The sequence below is a fragment of the Sardina pilchardus genome, chromosome 20 (genome assembly GCF_963854185.1).
Source record: "Sardina pilchardus chromosome 20, fSarPil1.1, whole genome shotgun sequence".
Lineage (NCBI taxonomy): Eukaryota > Metazoa > Chordata > Actinopteri > Clupeiformes > Clupeidae > Sardina > Sardina pilchardus.
In genome coordinates, this window is record NC_085013.1 from 3,609,139 (window position 1) to 3,627,961 (window position 18,823).

Below are 18,823 nucleotides of genomic sequence, written 5' to 3' on the forward strand. Positions count from 1 at the left end.
GTTGTGCCATGTTGCTAATGTGCAGAACTATGTGACTGTAGTTCAGCGTACAAATGTTTTGATTTACGTTGGAGTTAGAAGAACACCTGACAAAATGAAGACGAGATTCAATACAGTGGATATTAGGGCAGTCATTGCTGAAATCAATGCCAAGTAAGTGCTCTAATACTGTTCGTATGATGTCAGGTGAGAGGCTTCCCAGCTTGCTTGCTTGATGTAGTAAGTTAAACTAATGCTAGTCACTAACTTTGGCCTGTTAGTTCTTGAAACATTGAACTTAAAGCAAATAAACCTCTCCTGGAATGTATCTAATGTATCTTATTACTAGGGTAATTGCGTGGTATTGAACTGTATATGTATCCATATGTTTACGTCATCAAATATATGTCTCAAAGACAGCACTGCCCTAACAGCTTTCTCCTATCTCTGTTCCGTGTTAGCTACATTGGGATGAGAGTGTACAATGTCTATGACATCGACAACAAGACATATCTCATTCGACTGCAAAAGTAAGTGCTGATCTGTCACTTTCATCTAGATACGACACCACAGCAGCTCACAGCTCATAGCCTTTAGAAACCATGTGTGAGCATGATCGATCATTTTTCTGCTTTCATATTTCAGACCTGACACTAAAGCTGTTGTGTTGATTGAGTCTGGAATCCGAATCCACTCCACGGAATTCGAGTGGCCTAAAAATAATATGCCATCGGGGTTTGCCATGAAAGTAAGAATGTGAATATAAATGAATCTATACTTGTTTTTCAGAAATTGTGAAGAAGTAGAAGAAGATTGCCTTATGATTTGTATCCATAGACCTCATTGACTCTCATGCCTGTTTCCTAGTGCCGGAAACATTTAAAATCCAGAAGGTTGGTGTCAGTCAAGCAGCTGGGGATTGACAGGATTGTGGATTTCCAGTTCGGATCAGACGAAGCTGCATACCACCTGATTGTGGAGCTTTATGATAGGGTGAGAACCTTTGACTGTGCATTCCAACGCTAGACGATGCTTCTCCATTCTTCCTGGTTTTACTCTTTTGCATTGGTGAAATCTATTTAATAGCCTAGTTTATCTCCTTGTAGTGTGGATGAATATGTCTTAAACACATGATTTTTTTGCCCACAATCACTGTCATCAGGGGACTCCCATAGCAGACAGAAATTGTGTTGCTTTTGCATCATATTTTGTTGAGCGACACTTGTTGCCTGGGCTGGGACATATTGAAGCCTACTAAAAACCCTGTTCAATTCTGTGTGTTTTGTGGCAGGGTAACATCATCTTGGCTGATTACGAGTACAGCATCCTGAACCTGTTGCGGTTCCGCACTGCTGAGGGAGAGGGAGAGGGGGAGGAGGATGTGAAGATCGCCGTAAGGGAGAGATACCCTGTGGAGAACGCCAAGCCCCCTGAGCCACTCATTAGTCTGGAGAGGTATGGCGGTGATGAGGTTTCCTTTATTAACTTTAAAAACTTTAATAATAAACTCCTTCACCTTTAACTGAAAGGAAATGTTTCTGTGGGGTCGTCTTGCAAATCTTACTTTTAATTCAAGGGAAATGTCTCTATGAAGTTAGAACATAATTTTTAAATGTTTATTGGATTCCAGGCTAACGGACATTCTCTCCAAAGCTCCAAATGGAGATCAAGTCAAAAGAGTGCTTAATCCTCACCTTCGTAAGTGAAGCATATTAACTTATACCATATACTTCACCCAGTCCCTTGTTTGGGGTGTAACAATGCGGATTGCCAATAGAATCGACACTACAAACACATAATGCACTGTGGCATTTCACAGCTCAAAAAATGGCAAATGTCAGTTGCGAAAAAGGTTATATTCCTAGGCCTAACATACACAAGAAAACATTTAACTGAGCATTGCGGCTTAACGACTTTGAGTATTGAACCAAGAGTGCTGAATCTTGTCTCGTTGAACCAAATCATGAGGTGACTGTATTGTTACACCTCTATTCCAATACATTTTTTAGTAATAGAGCGAATAGTTTAACGCTCAGGAAAAGATTAACTTTTAATCTTTCAGTGTTGTGACTGCATATGATTCATTTGCCTATCATGTGGTATGATGATGTATAACCCGTATTTGTCACTGCAGCTTATGGAGCCACTCTTATTGAGCACTGTCTAATGGAGGTCGGACTCTCAGGCCTCATGAAAGTAGACAACCAGTTTGATGTCACACGAGGTAAATTGTGGCATTTGGTACTGTATATGTGGCATGTGCTTGTGATGGGGTTAGAGCTCAGCATGTTTAATATACTATTGGTATACTATTGTTATCATTAGGCCCTCCTTAAATCGCTCCACTACTTTATAATGACTTGTTAGATACATTTGCAGATGTTGGTTTGGTATAATGCATTGATTTTCTCTAGATGCTCCCAAGATCCTGGAGGCATTGAAAATGGCAGAGGAGTACATGGAGAAAACTGCCACCTTTAGTGGAAAGGTGAGAAATAATTATTATTCACTCATATTTCCTTGTCTAATTGTCATACTAATTGACCAAACTAAATAATATCTATCTTATTTATCTTTAACAACAGGGCTACATTATTCAAAAATGTGAGAAGAAACCAAGTTTAGGTCCAGATAAGCCAGCTGAAGAACTGCTGACGTATGAGCATTTTAAAAACCTTTTGAATTTAGTCAGTTATAGTGTTGTATTTATAACTATTCTGATTTTGTGATTGTTCCCAATTAATTATAAAATGTCTGAATCTAGTAAAATGATGATATAAAATGACGATATAATTTCTTGTTAGTTTCATTTTATGGAAATCTTTTGTTTTATTCTTCAGGTATGAAGAATTCCACCCTTTTTTGTTCGCCCAAAATGCAAAAAATCCCCATGTTGAGTTTGATACTTTCGATAAGGTGATGAACTTCATATCGTTTCTCTTTAGTCATTTTAGTCATTGAATTTTTGCAGTGTCTAAAACGCCTACACCTTTCCTTGTTCACCAGGCGGTTGATGAGTTCTTTTCGAAGATGGAGAGTCAAAAGATTGATCTGAAAGCCTTGCATCAGGAGAAACAGGCTATGAAGAAATTGGACAACGTTAAAAGAGACCATGAGCATCGTCTGGAGGCCTTGCATCAAGCTCAAGTAAAACACGCCTTGCATGTGTCAGTTTTCATGTAACAGTGTTGATCACATGATAATCATTTAATACATAAATGAGACATAAGTAATTTTCATGAAATTACTACAGGCAGCATACTGGTCATTTGTGTATTGAATATTACAGTATATATAATACAATTTGAAATATATATATATTACTTAGAGTTGCTTTTATCATTTTGTTGGTTGATCCATAACTATGTGGTCTCTTTTTTTTGTCTAAAACTAAATTGATTTCGCTTATCTGTACGGTATAAGAAATCAGTTAGTGAAATCACTTGATTGTCTGAATTGCTTGTCAGTATATGATGACCCCATTAATCCCCACCGTGTGTGGTGTTGTGTTGTCAGTATATGACGACCCCATTAATCCCCACCGTGTGTGGTGTTGTGTCTTGTCTGACAGGAGGTGGACCGGCTGAAAGGTGAGCTGGTGGAGATGAACCTGCCCATGGTGGAGCGAGCGCTACAGGTGGTGCGGAGCGCCCTGGCCAATCAGGTGGACTGGGCCGAGATCGGCCTCATCGTCAAGGAGGCGCAAGCGGCCGGCGATCCCGTGGCCTGCGCCATCAAGGAGCTGAAGCTGCAGACCAACCACATCACCATGCTGCTCAAGTAAGCAACCCGCATAGCTTACTTGCAGCACTGTCAAGCTGCCGGTCTGGGATTTGGTGGAAATCAATCCTACAGTTCTAGTAATCTTGAATTTCCCCTTGGAGATCAATAAAGTATCTATCTATCTATCTAGTAAACATTGTATGCATTTAATTGGATATTACATGCATGCTTACTCATCTGCAAGATGCTTTCATTCTAAGAAAAATATAATATGTTATGAGTACTATTATGTATCCTTCCTGAGGACTGAACTGATTATCTTTATGTTTGGATGTTGTACTAGTGAAGTTATAGAATCACTTTCATATTACACAGTAATTACAGTGCTGCTTGAAAGTGTGTGAACCCTCATGGTCAGTTGTTGTTTTTTTGCAAAGCTGACCTTTCAAATAAAAGTTATTTTGGGTGAAGTTTAGAGACTGATAAAGTATACTGTATCTGGATAGGAACCCGTATGTCGGCCCAGAGGACGAGGAGCAGGAGGAAGAGGAGGTAGTGGAGAAAGCTGAGACGCAGAAGGGGAAGAAGAACAAACAGAAGTACAAAGAACAGAAGGGGAAGCTGCAGAGGAACAAGCCCATCCTGGTGGATGTGGACCTCAGCCTCTCTGCATACGCCAACGCTAAAAAGTGAGTAAGGAATCCTCAGCCTCTTTGCTTATACCAACACAAATAAGTGAGTTTGGTGTGTTTTTTTTTTTAATTTTATTTAGCAAAACAAGACATCACAAATCCACCCAAGTGTTTGCTGTCATCTGACTGGACGAGCTCATTTGCATGAGTTGACACTAATGAGTAATACTGGCTTTGTTATTGCATTGTTACAGTAAAACGATGAAAGACTGTTCCCTAGTCTGTGATCGGCTGTACTCTATTTATTATTTTGTGCCCCCATCTTTGTCCTTGCTGTTTCTAATTTATGGTAATGTTTTTAATGTACTTTTTAAAAAATATCTCCCTAGGTATTATGACCACAAGCGCAGTGCTGCAAAAAAGGAGCAGAAGACAGTGGAGGCTGCACAGAAGGTGACACAGTTGTTCTTTCTATACGCAGATCCTGGCTGTTTTAGCAGACAATGGAGCCCAAAAGACCATATACTTACCTCTTGTATTCATCATTTCTGTTCCTATGTAGGCGTTCAAGTCTGCTGAGAAAAAGACAAAACAGACCCTCAAGGAAGTTCAAACTGTTACCAACATTCAGAAGGCTAGGAAGGTGTATTGGTGAGTTACATTGGGCACCATCCAGGGTCAATATTCCTGTCGGAATGCTAACTGTTGTTGTGCTTAATGTAGTGATGGATCCATTGATGGATGCATTGATGCCTCTGTCATGTTCTTTCAGGTTTGAGAAGTTCCTGTGGTTCATCAGCTCGGAGAACTACCTCATCATCGCTGGTAGAGATCAACAACAGAACGAGATGATTGTCAAACGATATCTGAGAGCAGGTACATACAAGAAGTGTGTGTGTGTGTGTGTGTGTGATAATTGAAGGAAGCATAACCGGTCTGTCTCCCTCGTGGCCTGCAAGTGTATCCCCCCTGGCGTGATGGCAGAGATAGAGCGTGTAAATAAAAATACTCTTCTCCTCAGGGGACATCTACGTCCACGCTGACCTACACGGAGCCACCAGCTGTGTCATCAAGAATCCCTCAGGTAACAGAACGTCCAGCAGAGTCCAGCTACCGCTCGTTTAATAGTTTTTTACAGCCCAATTCACACCAAAGATTCACGACCCGAGGAGACTGAGTTGCAGCGGTGTGAATTAAATGTTGCACGTAGTTGCAAGCCGTTGCAGAGCATTCAACATGTTTAATCGCAGTTGCAAGGTTTTAGAACGTTGCGCTCGTCTCGTCTCGTCAGGAGTCTTTGGTCTGAACCCTACTTAATGCTGTGTTGATCATGATCATTTTTGGTTTGTGATCTGGAACCAAATGGATATTTTAGTAGTTTTTCTAACTCAAGAAGACGGAGTAGATGTTATAAACAGACAAACTGTTTCAGACAGTACACACAGTAATTTCCTGCGTATTAGCCGCAGGACAGTGTTTTATGCAAGTTAAAAGAAACAAAACCATATTAATACCTGGCTAATAGTCGGGAAATTACGGTATGTTTCTTGGTGTCCCATGAATGTTTATGAGTGTCATTCTTTTCAGAAATGTCATGAGTCAGAATCACAGTCTGTCTGTGTGTTGTTGGTACTCTCTCGATCATTATTGTCACAGCAGATGACTGACTTTTTAATCCATGATGGCAGGTGTGCCCGTTCCCCCGCGCACGCTCACCGAGGCGGGCACCATGGCGGTGTGCTACAGTGCCGCCTGGGATGCCAAGGTCGTCACCAGTGCCTGGTGGGTCCACCACCATCAAGTGAGTCCCTTCCCCACACACACCCCGTCTGAACACATTCACTGCTCACAGTAGTTCACAAGTCAAGTTGTCAATATTGTGTTCAATATTGTATTAGTCTTCTAGCCAGAGAATGTTTGGGTTTTAGGTGACCTTGTTTTCATGTACATGAACGGAAAAAGACTGATGAAACTGAGATGTCTGCCTAGGGAGTATAGATATAAATGTACCTTTGGGCAATAATCTGGCATGCTAATTCTACTGTGCACTGCCCTTTTGAAATATATAAACATATAAATAAATGTAGCTGAAAGGCTTCATCATCCGACAGGGAGGGGGCTCTCTTGTGTCCTGCTTAGCTCACCAATATCCGCAGCAATCTGTCAGGAGCGCTATTATTGGTTGTTCCCAGAGGATCTAGCATCTATATGGACATTGGGATGGTTGGGAAAGGCAGTACAGTACGGTGGACTGACTGTACCGGTTCCTTTGTGCAGCTTTGAAAACAAGGTTGCATATCATTTGAAGTGTATTGTACTTGCTGAGGGTGCTTTAGTTAGGGGACACAGATGGCTATCTGCTGTTCATGTCAGCAATGGGCTCCTTTCTCTCTCACCAGGTATCAAAGACTGCACCGACTGGAGAGTATCTCACCACAGGAAGTTTCATGATCAGAGGTACAAGGCATCATGTTACACATTAAATGAACTTCATTACATGCCTTGAAAGACAGTAGGCTCTAAATGATATTACACGTCTATTACAACATACAGTAGACAGACCTGAGAGAATGGCAGCGATAGATGTGATAGATGAATAAACATTACATCACCTCCTTTGCATAACTAAAAATCGAATTGTCACGCCTTTTATGCAGGAAAGAAAAACTTCCTGCCTCCATCCTACCTCATAATGGGCTTTGGCTTCCTCTTCAAGGTACACCTTCTTATTCATTCATTCAGCTTTTTGTTGTAGAAATGTAAATACTATTGTTCGGCTTTTACACATAATTTGCAAGTGATGCCTTTTGGTGTGTGTGTGTGTGTGTGTGTGTGTGTGTGTGTGTGTGTGTGTGTGTGTGTGTGTGTGTGTGTGTGTGTGTGTGTGTGTGTGTGTGTGTGTGTGTGTGTGTAGGTAGATGATGAGAGTGTGGTTAGGCACAAGGGGGAGAGGAAGGTGAAGACTCACGAAGAGGAGATGGAGGATGTGGCCACCAGCACTGCAGAACTGCTGGAGGAGGGCGAGGAGTTACTGGGTACGACATCATTCATGTACACATGTTTACATGTTCACTAGGTCACACGTTTTCTCATGACCACTCATGTAATTCATGACTAGGCACACACACAGTCATTTCCTATGTATCAGCTGCACTGTGTATAGACAGCAGGGCAGTGTTTAAATTAGTAAAAACAAAACTGTGTATTAACCGCAGTAGCCCAATGAATAGAATCAGCTTGTGTGGTAATCATAAAGAAGAATGAAGAAAGAAATGCATTCACTTATATAGCCCGCCCCTGTGTATTAACCTCGGAGCTGAATAAATGTTGCAAAATCAGTGTATAAACCTTAGTTAAGTTGTGTGTGTTTGTGTATGTGTGTGTCTTTGGGATCCTTGTTGCAAGGTGTTGCATATTTTAACTATGTGTTCATTTGATTTGATTTGATTTGATTTGCCATGTCAGGAGAAGACAGTGGGAATGAAGGGGAGGCAGATGGAGAGGAACAGGCCAATAGTGAGAGCAGGGCAGAAGGAGCGACACCAGACAAGACCGACTCAAAAACGACAGCTGGTGAAGAGGAGGAGGATGAGGACGAGGAGGAAGAGGAAGAAGAAAGCAAAGAGCTAGAACCACTGGCTGAGGAACCGGAGGATGTTCTTGATGAGAAGGACCAACCAAAGGCAGTGGCAGAGAAGAAGATGGAGACAGATGTTAAGAGTGAAGACGAAAGTGCAGATGTTGCTTTCCCCGACACGACCATCTCCCTCTCCCACTTACATTCCAACAGGAGGTGCGGACAGCATCATCTGATGCAAAATCCATTTGTAGAATTATTCAGTACTTTATTGACCCAATGTGGTCGTACCTTTTAACAATATTAACTTTTAACTAAGGTTTTATTAAGGGCCTGCAGTGACTATTGTTTCTCTTTTTCTCCTCCAGAGTGACTCAAGCTGCTGGCTTTAAACAGGAGGTCTCCAACCAGGTAAAAATCTATGGTCAGTTCTGAAATAAGTAGTAAATAATGATCTATGTTTGCTCGGACTGCTCTCTCTAACTCGTACACTGTTGTGCAGGTGGATGCTGATGGACAGGCTAGGAAACACCTGACTGCCAAGCAGAGGAGGTAAGGATGGGAATCACACCCACTGCAGTCCAGACTCTGATCTTTCTAGCACCTCCACTGGATCCCATGCAGGTCTCAGTGGCGTAGTCTACAGTACATGATACACAGGACTAGATAGATAGATAGATACTTTATTGATCCCCGAGGGGAAATTCAAGACCAAGGACCAAGGACTACGCCGTATACCCACTAAAAAAGCACAACCATCTCAGTATGCCAACTTAAAATAGGCAAGGATACGTATTAACATTTGGGGTTGATCACAGTATATCCACTAAAGCTAACTTCTACATCACAGTATATCCACTACAGCTAACTAGACTACACCACTGGCATGTCTGTATGGATGCACGTCTGCTTTTTGAAGGGAGATGAAGAAGAAGAAGCAGAAGCATGATGATGACGCTGATGACCAAGATGAGCCAGAGACCAATAAGGAGCCAGAGACCAATAAGGAGCCGGAGAGCAGCCAGAACATCAACAACAGCAGCAGCAGCAGCTGCAGCAAGGGTGGAGCGCCCACACAGCCACTGCTGAAGAGAGGCCAGAAGGTGACCGTCAAATACACTCGATACGTTATTTCATCTAAAGGTCCAGTATCTGGGCTTGTGGAACGGTATTGAATGTGAACTGATGAATTAAGTCTGGCTATCATCATACAGAGCTCAAACTTTCAAGATCGAACATTAGCATGGGGAGGCTGCGCTTTGTTTCTACTGCACAAGAGGCGTGATCAATGGGCATTGTTCAAATAACTCTGTACGCTTAGAAGAAAGAAGGTGACTGTCAAATACACCCGACCCGACCATACGTTGTTTCATCTAAAGGTCCGGTACCAGTGGTGTAGTCAATGTGATGCACAGGACTACGCAGTATATCTACTTAAAAAGCATCACCATCTCAGTATACCCACTTAAAATAGGCAAGGAATACATATTAGCATTCGGGGTTGATCACTAGTCTGGCTATCACCATACTAAGCTCAATCTTTTAAGATTGAACATTAGTATGGGGAGTCTCTGCTCTTCATTTCTACTGCACAAGAGGCGTGCTCTCTCGCAGGACAGGCGGGACTGTCGAGCTCTATTGGCATTGTTCAAATCATGACTCCGTATGCTTGGATAATCCTTCAATCAATCAGACCAACGATCCGGTACATCTTTTGGATAAGCTAGTTTGTGATTGGAGCCAAAGATTCTGGCAGGGAACAGAGGAGATAGATGTGCAGGGTTCCAGCCTGAGTTGCCGGGCGAAATTCAAATTCGCCGGCAGGTCAGGCAGGGTTCACCCAGCCTAGTTGATCACAGTATACCCACTACAGCTGACTATCTTGTTAAAGTCACTAGTTCATAAAGATATATTAAAGAGACCCTATGCAACTTTCTGCAGGAGACGATCGCTCCTTGTTTACATCTGGAAGTCTGAGATGAAGAACCACGCTTGCAATTTATATATTTAAATATAGCCTATACATGTATAAATATACACGCTAAAGCTGTCGGGGAAGCTCTGCAGAGAAAATGCAAGCATAAAACGAGCAAAACCGAAACCGAAACCAGAGATGAAATCGCCAATCCTGCATAGTTCCTCTTTAAAGTCAATAACGGTGATTTGTGTCTTCCCAGAACAAGATGAAGAAGATCAAGGACAAATACAAGGACCAGGACGAAGAGGACCGGGAGCTGATGATGAAACTGCTAGGGGTAAGAATGCCATATCAGGATAGTAAAATCAATTCTCACATATTGAAGAAAGTAAAAACAATTAAATATATTGGCAAGAGAAGATGCTGTGAAATTTCGTAGTGAGATGTGTAATGGTTCAGTGCCTGTTGGCTGTAGTTCAGCTCTGGGTAAGACAGATGGACATGTAACCTTCCGATCAACATGCCCAGATGTTTGTATTGAGTGAGGCTGAAGGAAACAGAACAGTTCTGACTATGTCATTTCCCCCCCTCATTTGGTCTAAAAGAGACTGGTGTAGACTTTGTAATACACAGGGCTGTCTTACATAAAATATTAGATAAAGTGCTCAAATCTGTGATGACATTTTGTTACAGATACAACACAGAATGTACTGAATGCAAATGAATCGATGAATAAATAAGTGCTAAATACAATAAATGTTGGTCCTTCATTCCTTGTATAGTCTGCAGGCTCGAATAAAGAGGAGAAAGTGAAGAAGGGAAAGAAGGGGAAAGGAAAAGAAGAGCCTATGAAGAAGGGACCTCAGAAAGCGCCTCAGAAGCCCCGGCCACAGGAGGGCGCCGTGAAGAGGCCGGAGCGGCCAGCCACAGAGGACGCCCAGGCAGGGGGAGAAGGGGCCGCCCCTGAACAAGATGACAAGGTGCTGACCGCTAATGTTTGTGTTCGCTTGGTTTAGTTTAGCCATATTGGATCATATCTGTGAATGACCTTTGAGATAACATTGCCACAAGTTAACTCTCTCGTTTCTTCTTCAAATAGGAGGCAGATGATTTGGACCCAGACAACCCAGGAGCTGAGGTGTGGTTCTTGTTTGATCATCAGTGAAAATGCTGTTTTCATGATAACGATACAGAGACTGACGCTAAGTTGTGATATAAGCTAAATGACCCAGGGCTCTCCTTTCAATGCCTCAGGAAGCGGAGAACCTGTTGACCTCTCTCAGTGGCCAACCCCACCCTGAGGACGTGCTCCTCTTTGCAGTGCCTGTGTGTGCACCTTATACTTCCCTCTCCAGCTACAAGTACGTGCTGCTGAACATCATTTAAAAGAAGCCGGGGAAAGATGTTTTTTTTTTTTTTAGCAGTTCTTTCACTGTTCAACACCTAGCAGGGTTCCCACAGGTCATGGGATTTTACTCTCATGTCAGTTTTACGGTTCCAGACATGTTAAGTCAGGGAATTATATTGTTTTTGGAGTAATTGGGGAATTTTGTTGTAGCTGTTTTAAATTTACTTGCTGAAAAATACATTCCTACAAATATGTAAAGCTTTTTTAGCCTTTTCCTTATTCTTTGCTATGCTCATGAACTCTCTTCAGTCAGTCACCTTTTAGAGATATTTTTTCCCTTTCTGCCAGCTTTGTCTTAAAGATACAGGATTCAACTGCTCTGTAAAGATGATAAAAATCTGGTTGATCGCTGAACTAATCCTGTGTATTGTTTGGGGATTTGTTTCACAGGCATAAGGTGAAGCTGACCCCTGGCGCACAGAAGAAAGGGAAAGGTATTTTTAAAAATCATGTTTGTGTCCTTAAAAGTTGAACTAGACTTACTTCCAGAATTGTACTGACCTCTGCATTTCTGTGACAGCGGCCCGGACAGCAGTGTTAAGCTTCATGCGTGCCAAGGAGGTCACGACTCGAGAGAAAGACCTCTTCCGCAGTGTGAAGGTAACAACCATCTGCACAGCACACCTTTTGTTCAACCACAGCAAATGTTTAGAGCTACACTGACCACACAACTAGGGTCACTAGCGCAGTCCTGTTGTCTTCTTCTGAGGTATTTGATCTCAGATTTAGTGAAAATATTTGTAACTGACAGTTTCTGGCACTACCATCCCTCATGTGTTTGACTCTATTCACTGCCCAGTGAAGATGAGAAATACGGACAGTTCCAAGATGCATATTTCTAGCCAACAGAAATGGAAAGGGTGGAATGGAATCAATGGAAACCGTTTTCAGCACTTTAAATACAAAATATAGCAACAAAAAAAAGGCTATGAAAGAGCAGGGCAAATAGACCTGCACATGCTCTCTGTGATTATCTATACCATTTTGTTTTCTGTCTGCTTTGCAGGACACAGATCTGTCCCGGAACATGCCGGGCAAAGTGAAGGTCTCCGCTCCAAACATACTGGCAGCCAAGAAGAAATGAGCCTGCAAGGTGTCTGGCCTAGACGGAGGAATTTGATGGCTGATCTGTACATACAGTAACATGCTCGGGAAAGACAAACAGACAGTAGCTATGAATTTCACCCTTACTGCCTGGTATGGATATCAAACCTATTCCATGCTCATCACTGCTCACGGAAAGAGTGGACATTTTGTTGAGATTGAGGACCTCAGGACTGTATTATGGACCGTTGTTTCACCAACACAATTGTGTGATATCATTGTCATCTTACTGCAGTGTAAGGATATGAATATATTTCTTTTGCCTTCATTCGAATATCTTGTGTGAAGTAAAGATTAAATTTTAATTGTAAGAAATTCAGACAAAAGCTAGATCACTATCCTTTGGTTACGTTTATTTTCTCTCCATTCAAATCAAAGGATTTAAAACAAAATGTCTACACATCTTAATTTAAAAAATGTTTCTGGAAATATTTTGTGCAAATCAGACGACAGAATAGTTGTTTTGTGTTCAAATTTGATCAAACTGCTACAGTACACTGTTTGCACTAAGACAAAGTTCTGACCATTACATTTTTTGAGTGTTCATAAAACCAAGTGAAGCAGACGTACATGAAATCACAGCAGAAAGAAGAAAAAATAGAAAAGAAAAGAAAACAGCAGAGAAAAAAAACACACGCACACATACATACAGACACCCACACACACACACACACACCAAAACGCATTTTCTTTGCAGACATAAGTCTGCACACCTTCAGAATAAACACGCAGCACAGAGCAAGTCCACGTCCACAGGAACAAAAATATATATAAATATATTTTGACATATGTACACAATAAAACTATGCATTCAAAAAGAAAAGTCAACTCTCAGCCATCCTCACAAAACTGGCATATTTCTGCTTCAAAATAAAAGGGACTCAAGGCAAGTGGACATGGGTACAAATCCTCCTATCACAACCTTTTGTTTTGACGTGCTCTACTGCAGCGACTGGAATTGTCGTCTTGTCCTGCCCTCTGATGACAAACAATGCTAACTCGCAGGCAACCAAGTCGTTTTTCCAGCCTCTAGGGGCAAGACTGTGGCAGTGCGTACACGTACACACACACACACACACACACACACACACACACACACACACACACACACACAATACCATACATCCAAGAGTGTCAGTGGCCTGCTCCGTTTAGGAGCCCATGGTGTTGACGCTGCTCATCCTCTGTTTGAGGCTGTTCAGCAGATGCTTGGGCAGGTAGTCCCAGATGGTCTCCAGCTGATCTCGGTGCTGTACAGCTGCCTCCATACACAACCTGTGGAGCAACAAATCAGTCCGAGTCTTGGGATACAGAGTTACAAAGTGATATGAAGTACGATCAAGCCATTACTGTTGTTACTCAGACGTGCTAAGGTGATTTGGTAAAAGATTATGTGGAACATAATGCAGGGGTTCTTTGTTCGATTTACCCGAGGTGCCCTCAGGGGCAAAATGTTACATGATCTGTCATGTGAAAGGACCAAAGACTCACTTTGTTATTTGTGACAAACCGATCTACCTGTCCTGACATGAAAAAATAATGGACTAAGGCTGGGCCAATCAGTTGCCATATTGATTAAGTGGCCTGTTTTTATCAGTAATTTGATTTGATGGAACAACAGGTCAAGAATGTGGGTCAGTTTACAACAACAGGAGTTCAGAGACTTTACTCACCTCGCCAATGTCTTGGGCTGGACATTGAACACCAGTAGTTCATTGCTATGGGCCTGTTCAGATAATGATATCATCAAGGGGTAATGCTGCCAGGTCGATTCAGACCGAGGGCAAAGGCACATTCAAAACAGTAACATGATTCTGTTTGACAGTAGGACTGCTTGTTGTTGTACATTCAATTATTCATTTCCTGGGTAATTCATAGGTAAACTCAGTCATGCCATTTACCTCAGCTCAACACCAGCATTAAGTTCACATAGGAACAAGAGCAACCCTAGACATGGTGGAATGCTCTCAGGGGAGAAAAGGTGACATCTACAACATTTAGCAATGCCAAGGCTTTAGTTCTGCCCAGCAAACAAGTTCTACATAAACGCTCGTCCCCAAATTAGAGCCAAAAAAAGTTCATACTACTTCAAATATTTGCTTATACACGTACTACTTAATGACTTTGCGCAAACACTTTTTGTTGTTTAAGGATGTAGCATGCACATTTTTTTTCATTATACAGTTTACTAGTTAAGTGCACAACAGGACTGAACATTGAACAGAACTCGTTCCATTTTGGAGGGCGTGGATACTTACGGCTCGCTCACGGGACAAGAGGTTATTGGCACAGCCTCCAAATACAAACACTTCCCCCTCTGGGCCATAACACGTCGTATGCCAGAGCCTGCACCAGGGAGAGACAAACACCACATCATCATCCATTCCAACAAGAGGGCCCATAGCCCCTGAAGGCGCACTACCAAAATACACTTGCGGGTCAGGTGATTAATGCTTCGACCTCACTGTTGTTAAACCAAAGGGTTACGCAGGTAACCCAGGTTCTGTGAATGAAGGTCAACACGCCACACTGCGTGGTCACTCGGGGAGTGGCATGATGCCAGATGGCAAAAAGAGAAAGTGCCAGCATGCATGCACCTGTATATGTAGACTGGGGTTGATTGCATGCACGTAGCGGGGAGTGGTTAATTTGCTATTCTGTCTCCTAACAGCTCACCCTCTCGGAGAGGATGACCCATACTGTGGCGTGTTGACCGATATGAAATAGAACTTTCCATTGTAACTGAAACAGTAATTGAGAACAGCCAGAAAAATGTAACACATTAATTAGCCTGATGCAGATGAGAGTCTGTCTTGCCAGCCATCAGCTGTTGAAACGTACAGGGCCTGTTAGTACCTTGGGTTCTCTGTATGCTTGTGCTTGAAGGACTTCCATTCATTCTTGCTGATGCAGTACAGCCAGGCATCACCTGTGGACAACATTTCAGAACTACTTTAAAACATTTGAAGAGCTGATATACTGTGAAGAATAGATGTACATTAAATACATTTACTCATATTTGTTTAGAATACCTAATTGACACATGATTCTGTAAAAGCATGTCTATACTGTTACTGCATCCATACTTACTCAGTGTCTGTCTGTTAGTGGTGAACCCTCCAAACAGGAATATGTGGTCTTGGGACACCGGAGTGAAGGAATGCCAGGAACGGCCTACTGGACCATTCTGGGGCACAGACCTAGGAAAACAGGAATACCAGCTCAATACACACAGTGCACACTAATGCAGGTGGAAATGGTGCTAACCTATGGAAATCTTGAGTGAAATGTAATGGAATACTGACAATAACAAGAGTTGTTACTGTCATCTTTAGTACTGATAGAACGCTAAGCATTATATAGGGAATATATTACTATTTTTCCTTGTTCCTGTGTGTGTGTATGCAGAACTTTTTTTTTCATTTTATGCTTAAATATACTTACATCTCGCTCCATTCCCAAGTGTCCAAATTGATGTAGTACAGATCATTCAAGCGGTAATTCTGGGTGAAGACCTCATATAGTCAGTTAACTATTCCGACACATCAAAGATGACTTCATCCAAATTGGACAACAGTGTATTATTAGACAAATGACTCACTGTTAACTAATGTTCCTTCATACTTCAGTGGACTTAAATGGGTAATCTTCCATCATTGTGAAGGATTTTAAACATACAAAACTATATACGCCTTCATTACACAATAAATGCCACCCCAGACAAAAGACTAGGTCAAAAGAAAACTGTTCCATCTCATGAACACACAATATATAAATGGTCTTCTGGGATATTTTTTTACTTTAAAGGATAAAGAAAGCTGTTTTAACAACTTTATCAACTCACCATATATCGACCCCCAAACACATATCCTCTATTGCCAACAGTTGCACAGGCATGAGCTGCCCTCGGAGATGGCGCATTACCCTAAACAATGGGAGCGATAAGGAAGGTCGGTCATTAATTATTCACTCCCATAGATTATTTACACAATGCATGTAAATAGAAGAGTAAGTAAAGAGACCAGCAAATGGTTGTGAACAAGGACATGACTGACCAGGTAATGATTGTGTGACTGGTTTGACTTTATAACATACAGCTAGTCCCACCTTTGTGACTGGCTGACTCCATGTCAATGTCTCCAAATCCAGAACGTGGATATGGTTATTCCAGCCACGTGCTATATGATTGCCCTACGACAAAAAAAAAAAACCACATACATATGAATAAATACATAAAATACCAGTGTCCATATGTACAATGCCCTTTTGTCCCAACAGCTAATAAATGTAACAACTCACCATAATGATAGAAGTCTCATCAAATTCAAAGATCCCTCTATGACCCTCTTGAGCAAAGTAGCCATAGCCACCAAAATACACCAAGCTGTTGATTGAAACATACACACAAAAAAGTAAACTAACAAAATTCACGAGATTGATTCTCAAATGCATAATGGTGACATTCTACAATGAGAGGACTACTAAAGAATGATCTTGAAACTTGTGGGTAAATACTTTTAACATGACCTTGACTTAACAGTAGAGTATTTTACTCTGTCCCTCACCTGTTCTTGTACACCCAGCAGCCCAACTTGTCTTTGCAGGTGGGGGCCAGGCCTTTGAGATTAGCCACCTTCTCCCAACGCAGCACAGGAGACCTCAGAGGAAGACGATACACCTGAGGAGCAGGGGGCAGTCACTCACAACAAGTACAGCTTACCATCTAACTAACCGCATGACCCTACAGGTCACACAGGTAGGATAAGGCAATTACTGGCATAGGGTCATGGATAATATTACCAGTACAAGTGAAAGATGAAAAAGGTTTGCCTTTAGTTACCCCGTGGTTGTCTTAATTCAATATCCCAGTCTGTGATTGCAATATATATTCAAATGAAATATGCACATCAGTCTTACAATCTGTATTTCAGCATGACTTACTAGGTTGGTGTTTCCATTGGTATGGTGTCCTCCAAACAGATAGAGAACGCCATCAACACATACACCACAGCTGCCAGACATGGAGGCTGGCAACTCACCCTCTGTTTCCTGCATTTTCCTACAGAGAAAACAGCATTAAATGGCACTCAAAGAAATTACACACTTCAGGCCAATGAAACCCATCATAAAATCTAAACAGCATAATACAAAAATAATTACCATCTTTCTGTTTCCATGCTGTAAATCCACATTTCACTCCTGGGCAGATACAGTTCAAACAGGCCCATGGCCTCTGCATTCTGATTGAGGAGAACAATCATTTAGAGAATTTTTCAAATTATTCGAGCATTAATTGAAATACAACTACAGCAAATCAATTTGGTGATAAAGTCCAAACAGTACAGGTGTTAATCTGAGTAAAAGAGAGAAAAAAATCAAGATGTTCCCATCAAAAATAATAGCAAACCTTGATGTTTAAGCCTTACTTGGAAGCATACCTTGTATCCTCCCCACACATACATGAAGTTTCCATCAACGACAGCGATATGACCACTGCGCTCAGGAGGAGTGTCCACCTTTGACAAGTGTGTATCAGAGTCTACCACCACCTCTTCCTCTTCCTCCTCATCCCATACCACCCAGTCTCTCTCATCTTCATCTCTCTCAGAATCCTCGTCATCTTCAAGCCCTCTTCTGGGCATACCATCAGGCAAATCGTCCTCCATCTCTGCCATGCTCCTGAAAAGCAATCAAGGCAATTCACAATGTGAAATTAAGCTCCTCTATCCCCATTGCTGGTGGGATATCACAAATATTGCAGTTGTGTGCGATTGTTATTTCCTCAACGGCTAGTTCAACTCCTCCTTAAGACAGCATCCGATTAGCAATGCTTTATGGCTAGGTTTAGGCTACCCAGGGTCTTGTTTTGTGCCAACACCCAAACAACTTATTCCAAATGAACTTGACGTTGAGAATTTGAATGAAGTTTAACATTTTCGACCACAGTCAAGTAATGGCATACTAGTGAAATAAGGTCGCTGTCTTCGTTAGCACAGCGTGTTTGAAGGATCAAAACAAATGCACATGTCAGCAGCAGCAGGCATGTCAACAAGAAAATGCCAACACGAATCAACACACACATAAACAACCGATGCGGTGCAATATTTATGGTTAGCAATGTTTTTATGGTGTATTCTTACCGTTTAAACCAACCAAAGGTTCTTCAGTTCGTGCTAATGTTGATATCGAGAACGTTACTGTAAGCAGTACTGCTGCTGAGGGTTCTAGCTAATGCTAGCAGGTTAAACTACATACCTAGTGCAGCCGCATGCAGCGAAGTTTACGAACACTAAAGGAAAACTATCTGCAATCTTGAGACCAAGCGCGCAAAATATTGTTAAAACAAGCCCGTGTTGAATCGGATTGAGTTAATTGCAACAGGAGCGAACAAATTATATTTGTTTAACTGCAGGAGGCCGGACCGGAAGTGAGTGTTATCAACCCAGATTGGCCATGTTGGCCATACTTGTGAGGTCACTGAC

At 41.9% G+C, this 18,823-nt stretch overlaps 2 protein-coding genes across 3 annotated transcripts; one reads left to right on the forward strand and one right to left on the reverse strand.

The window, feature by feature from the left end:
• Position 1: 1 nt before the first annotated feature.
• On the forward strand, positions 2-12,673 carry LOC134067161 (ribosome quality control complex subunit NEMF-like). Its single transcript, XM_062522253.1, has 32 exons — positions 2-153; positions 441-509; positions 625-727; positions 847-972; positions 1,271-1,434; positions 1,610-1,677; positions 2,114-2,203; positions 2,394-2,467; positions 2,565-2,635; positions 2,820-2,895; positions 2,986-3,126; positions 3,551-3,759; positions 4,209-4,391; positions 4,724-4,787; positions 4,897-4,985; positions 5,107-5,210; positions 5,356-5,418; positions 6,023-6,135; positions 6,734-6,791; positions 6,992-7,050; positions 7,249-7,369; positions 7,800-8,127; positions 8,280-8,322; positions 8,414-8,463; positions 8,831-9,014; positions 10,089-10,166; positions 10,612-10,809; positions 10,929-10,967; positions 11,084-11,190; positions 11,628-11,671; positions 11,758-11,837; positions 12,244-12,673. Exons 1-32 carry the CDS (start codon positions 95-97, stop codon positions 12,319-12,321), a joined length of 3,333 nt encoding a protein of 1,110 aa, XP_062378237.1. The 5' UTR covers positions 2-94; the 3' UTR covers positions 12,322-12,673.
• On the reverse strand, positions 12,674-18,788 carry klhdc2 (kelch domain containing 2). Of its 2 annotated transcripts, none has more exons than XM_062522256.1 (14): positions 18,482-18,788; positions 17,780-18,020; positions 17,502-17,581; positions 17,283-17,400; positions 16,907-17,019; positions 16,641-16,725; positions 16,449-16,532; positions 16,186-16,266; positions 15,786-15,844; positions 15,432-15,541; positions 15,198-15,270; positions 14,600-14,687; positions 14,015-14,067; positions 12,674-13,616 (listed from the first exon to the last, which is right to left on the reverse strand). In XM_062522256.1, exons 2-14 carry the CDS (start codon positions 18,014-18,016, stop codon positions 13,493-13,495), a joined length of 1,305 nt encoding a protein of 434 aa, XP_062378240.1. In that variant the 5' UTR covers positions 18,017-18,020; positions 18,482-18,788; the 3' UTR covers positions 12,674-13,492. The 2 variants fall into 2 exon arrangements, with proteins under 2 accessions (XP_062378240.1, XP_062378238.1); XM_062522254.1 differs by having other exon boundaries at positions 17,768-18,020.
• Positions 18,789-18,823: the final 35 nt, after the last annotated feature.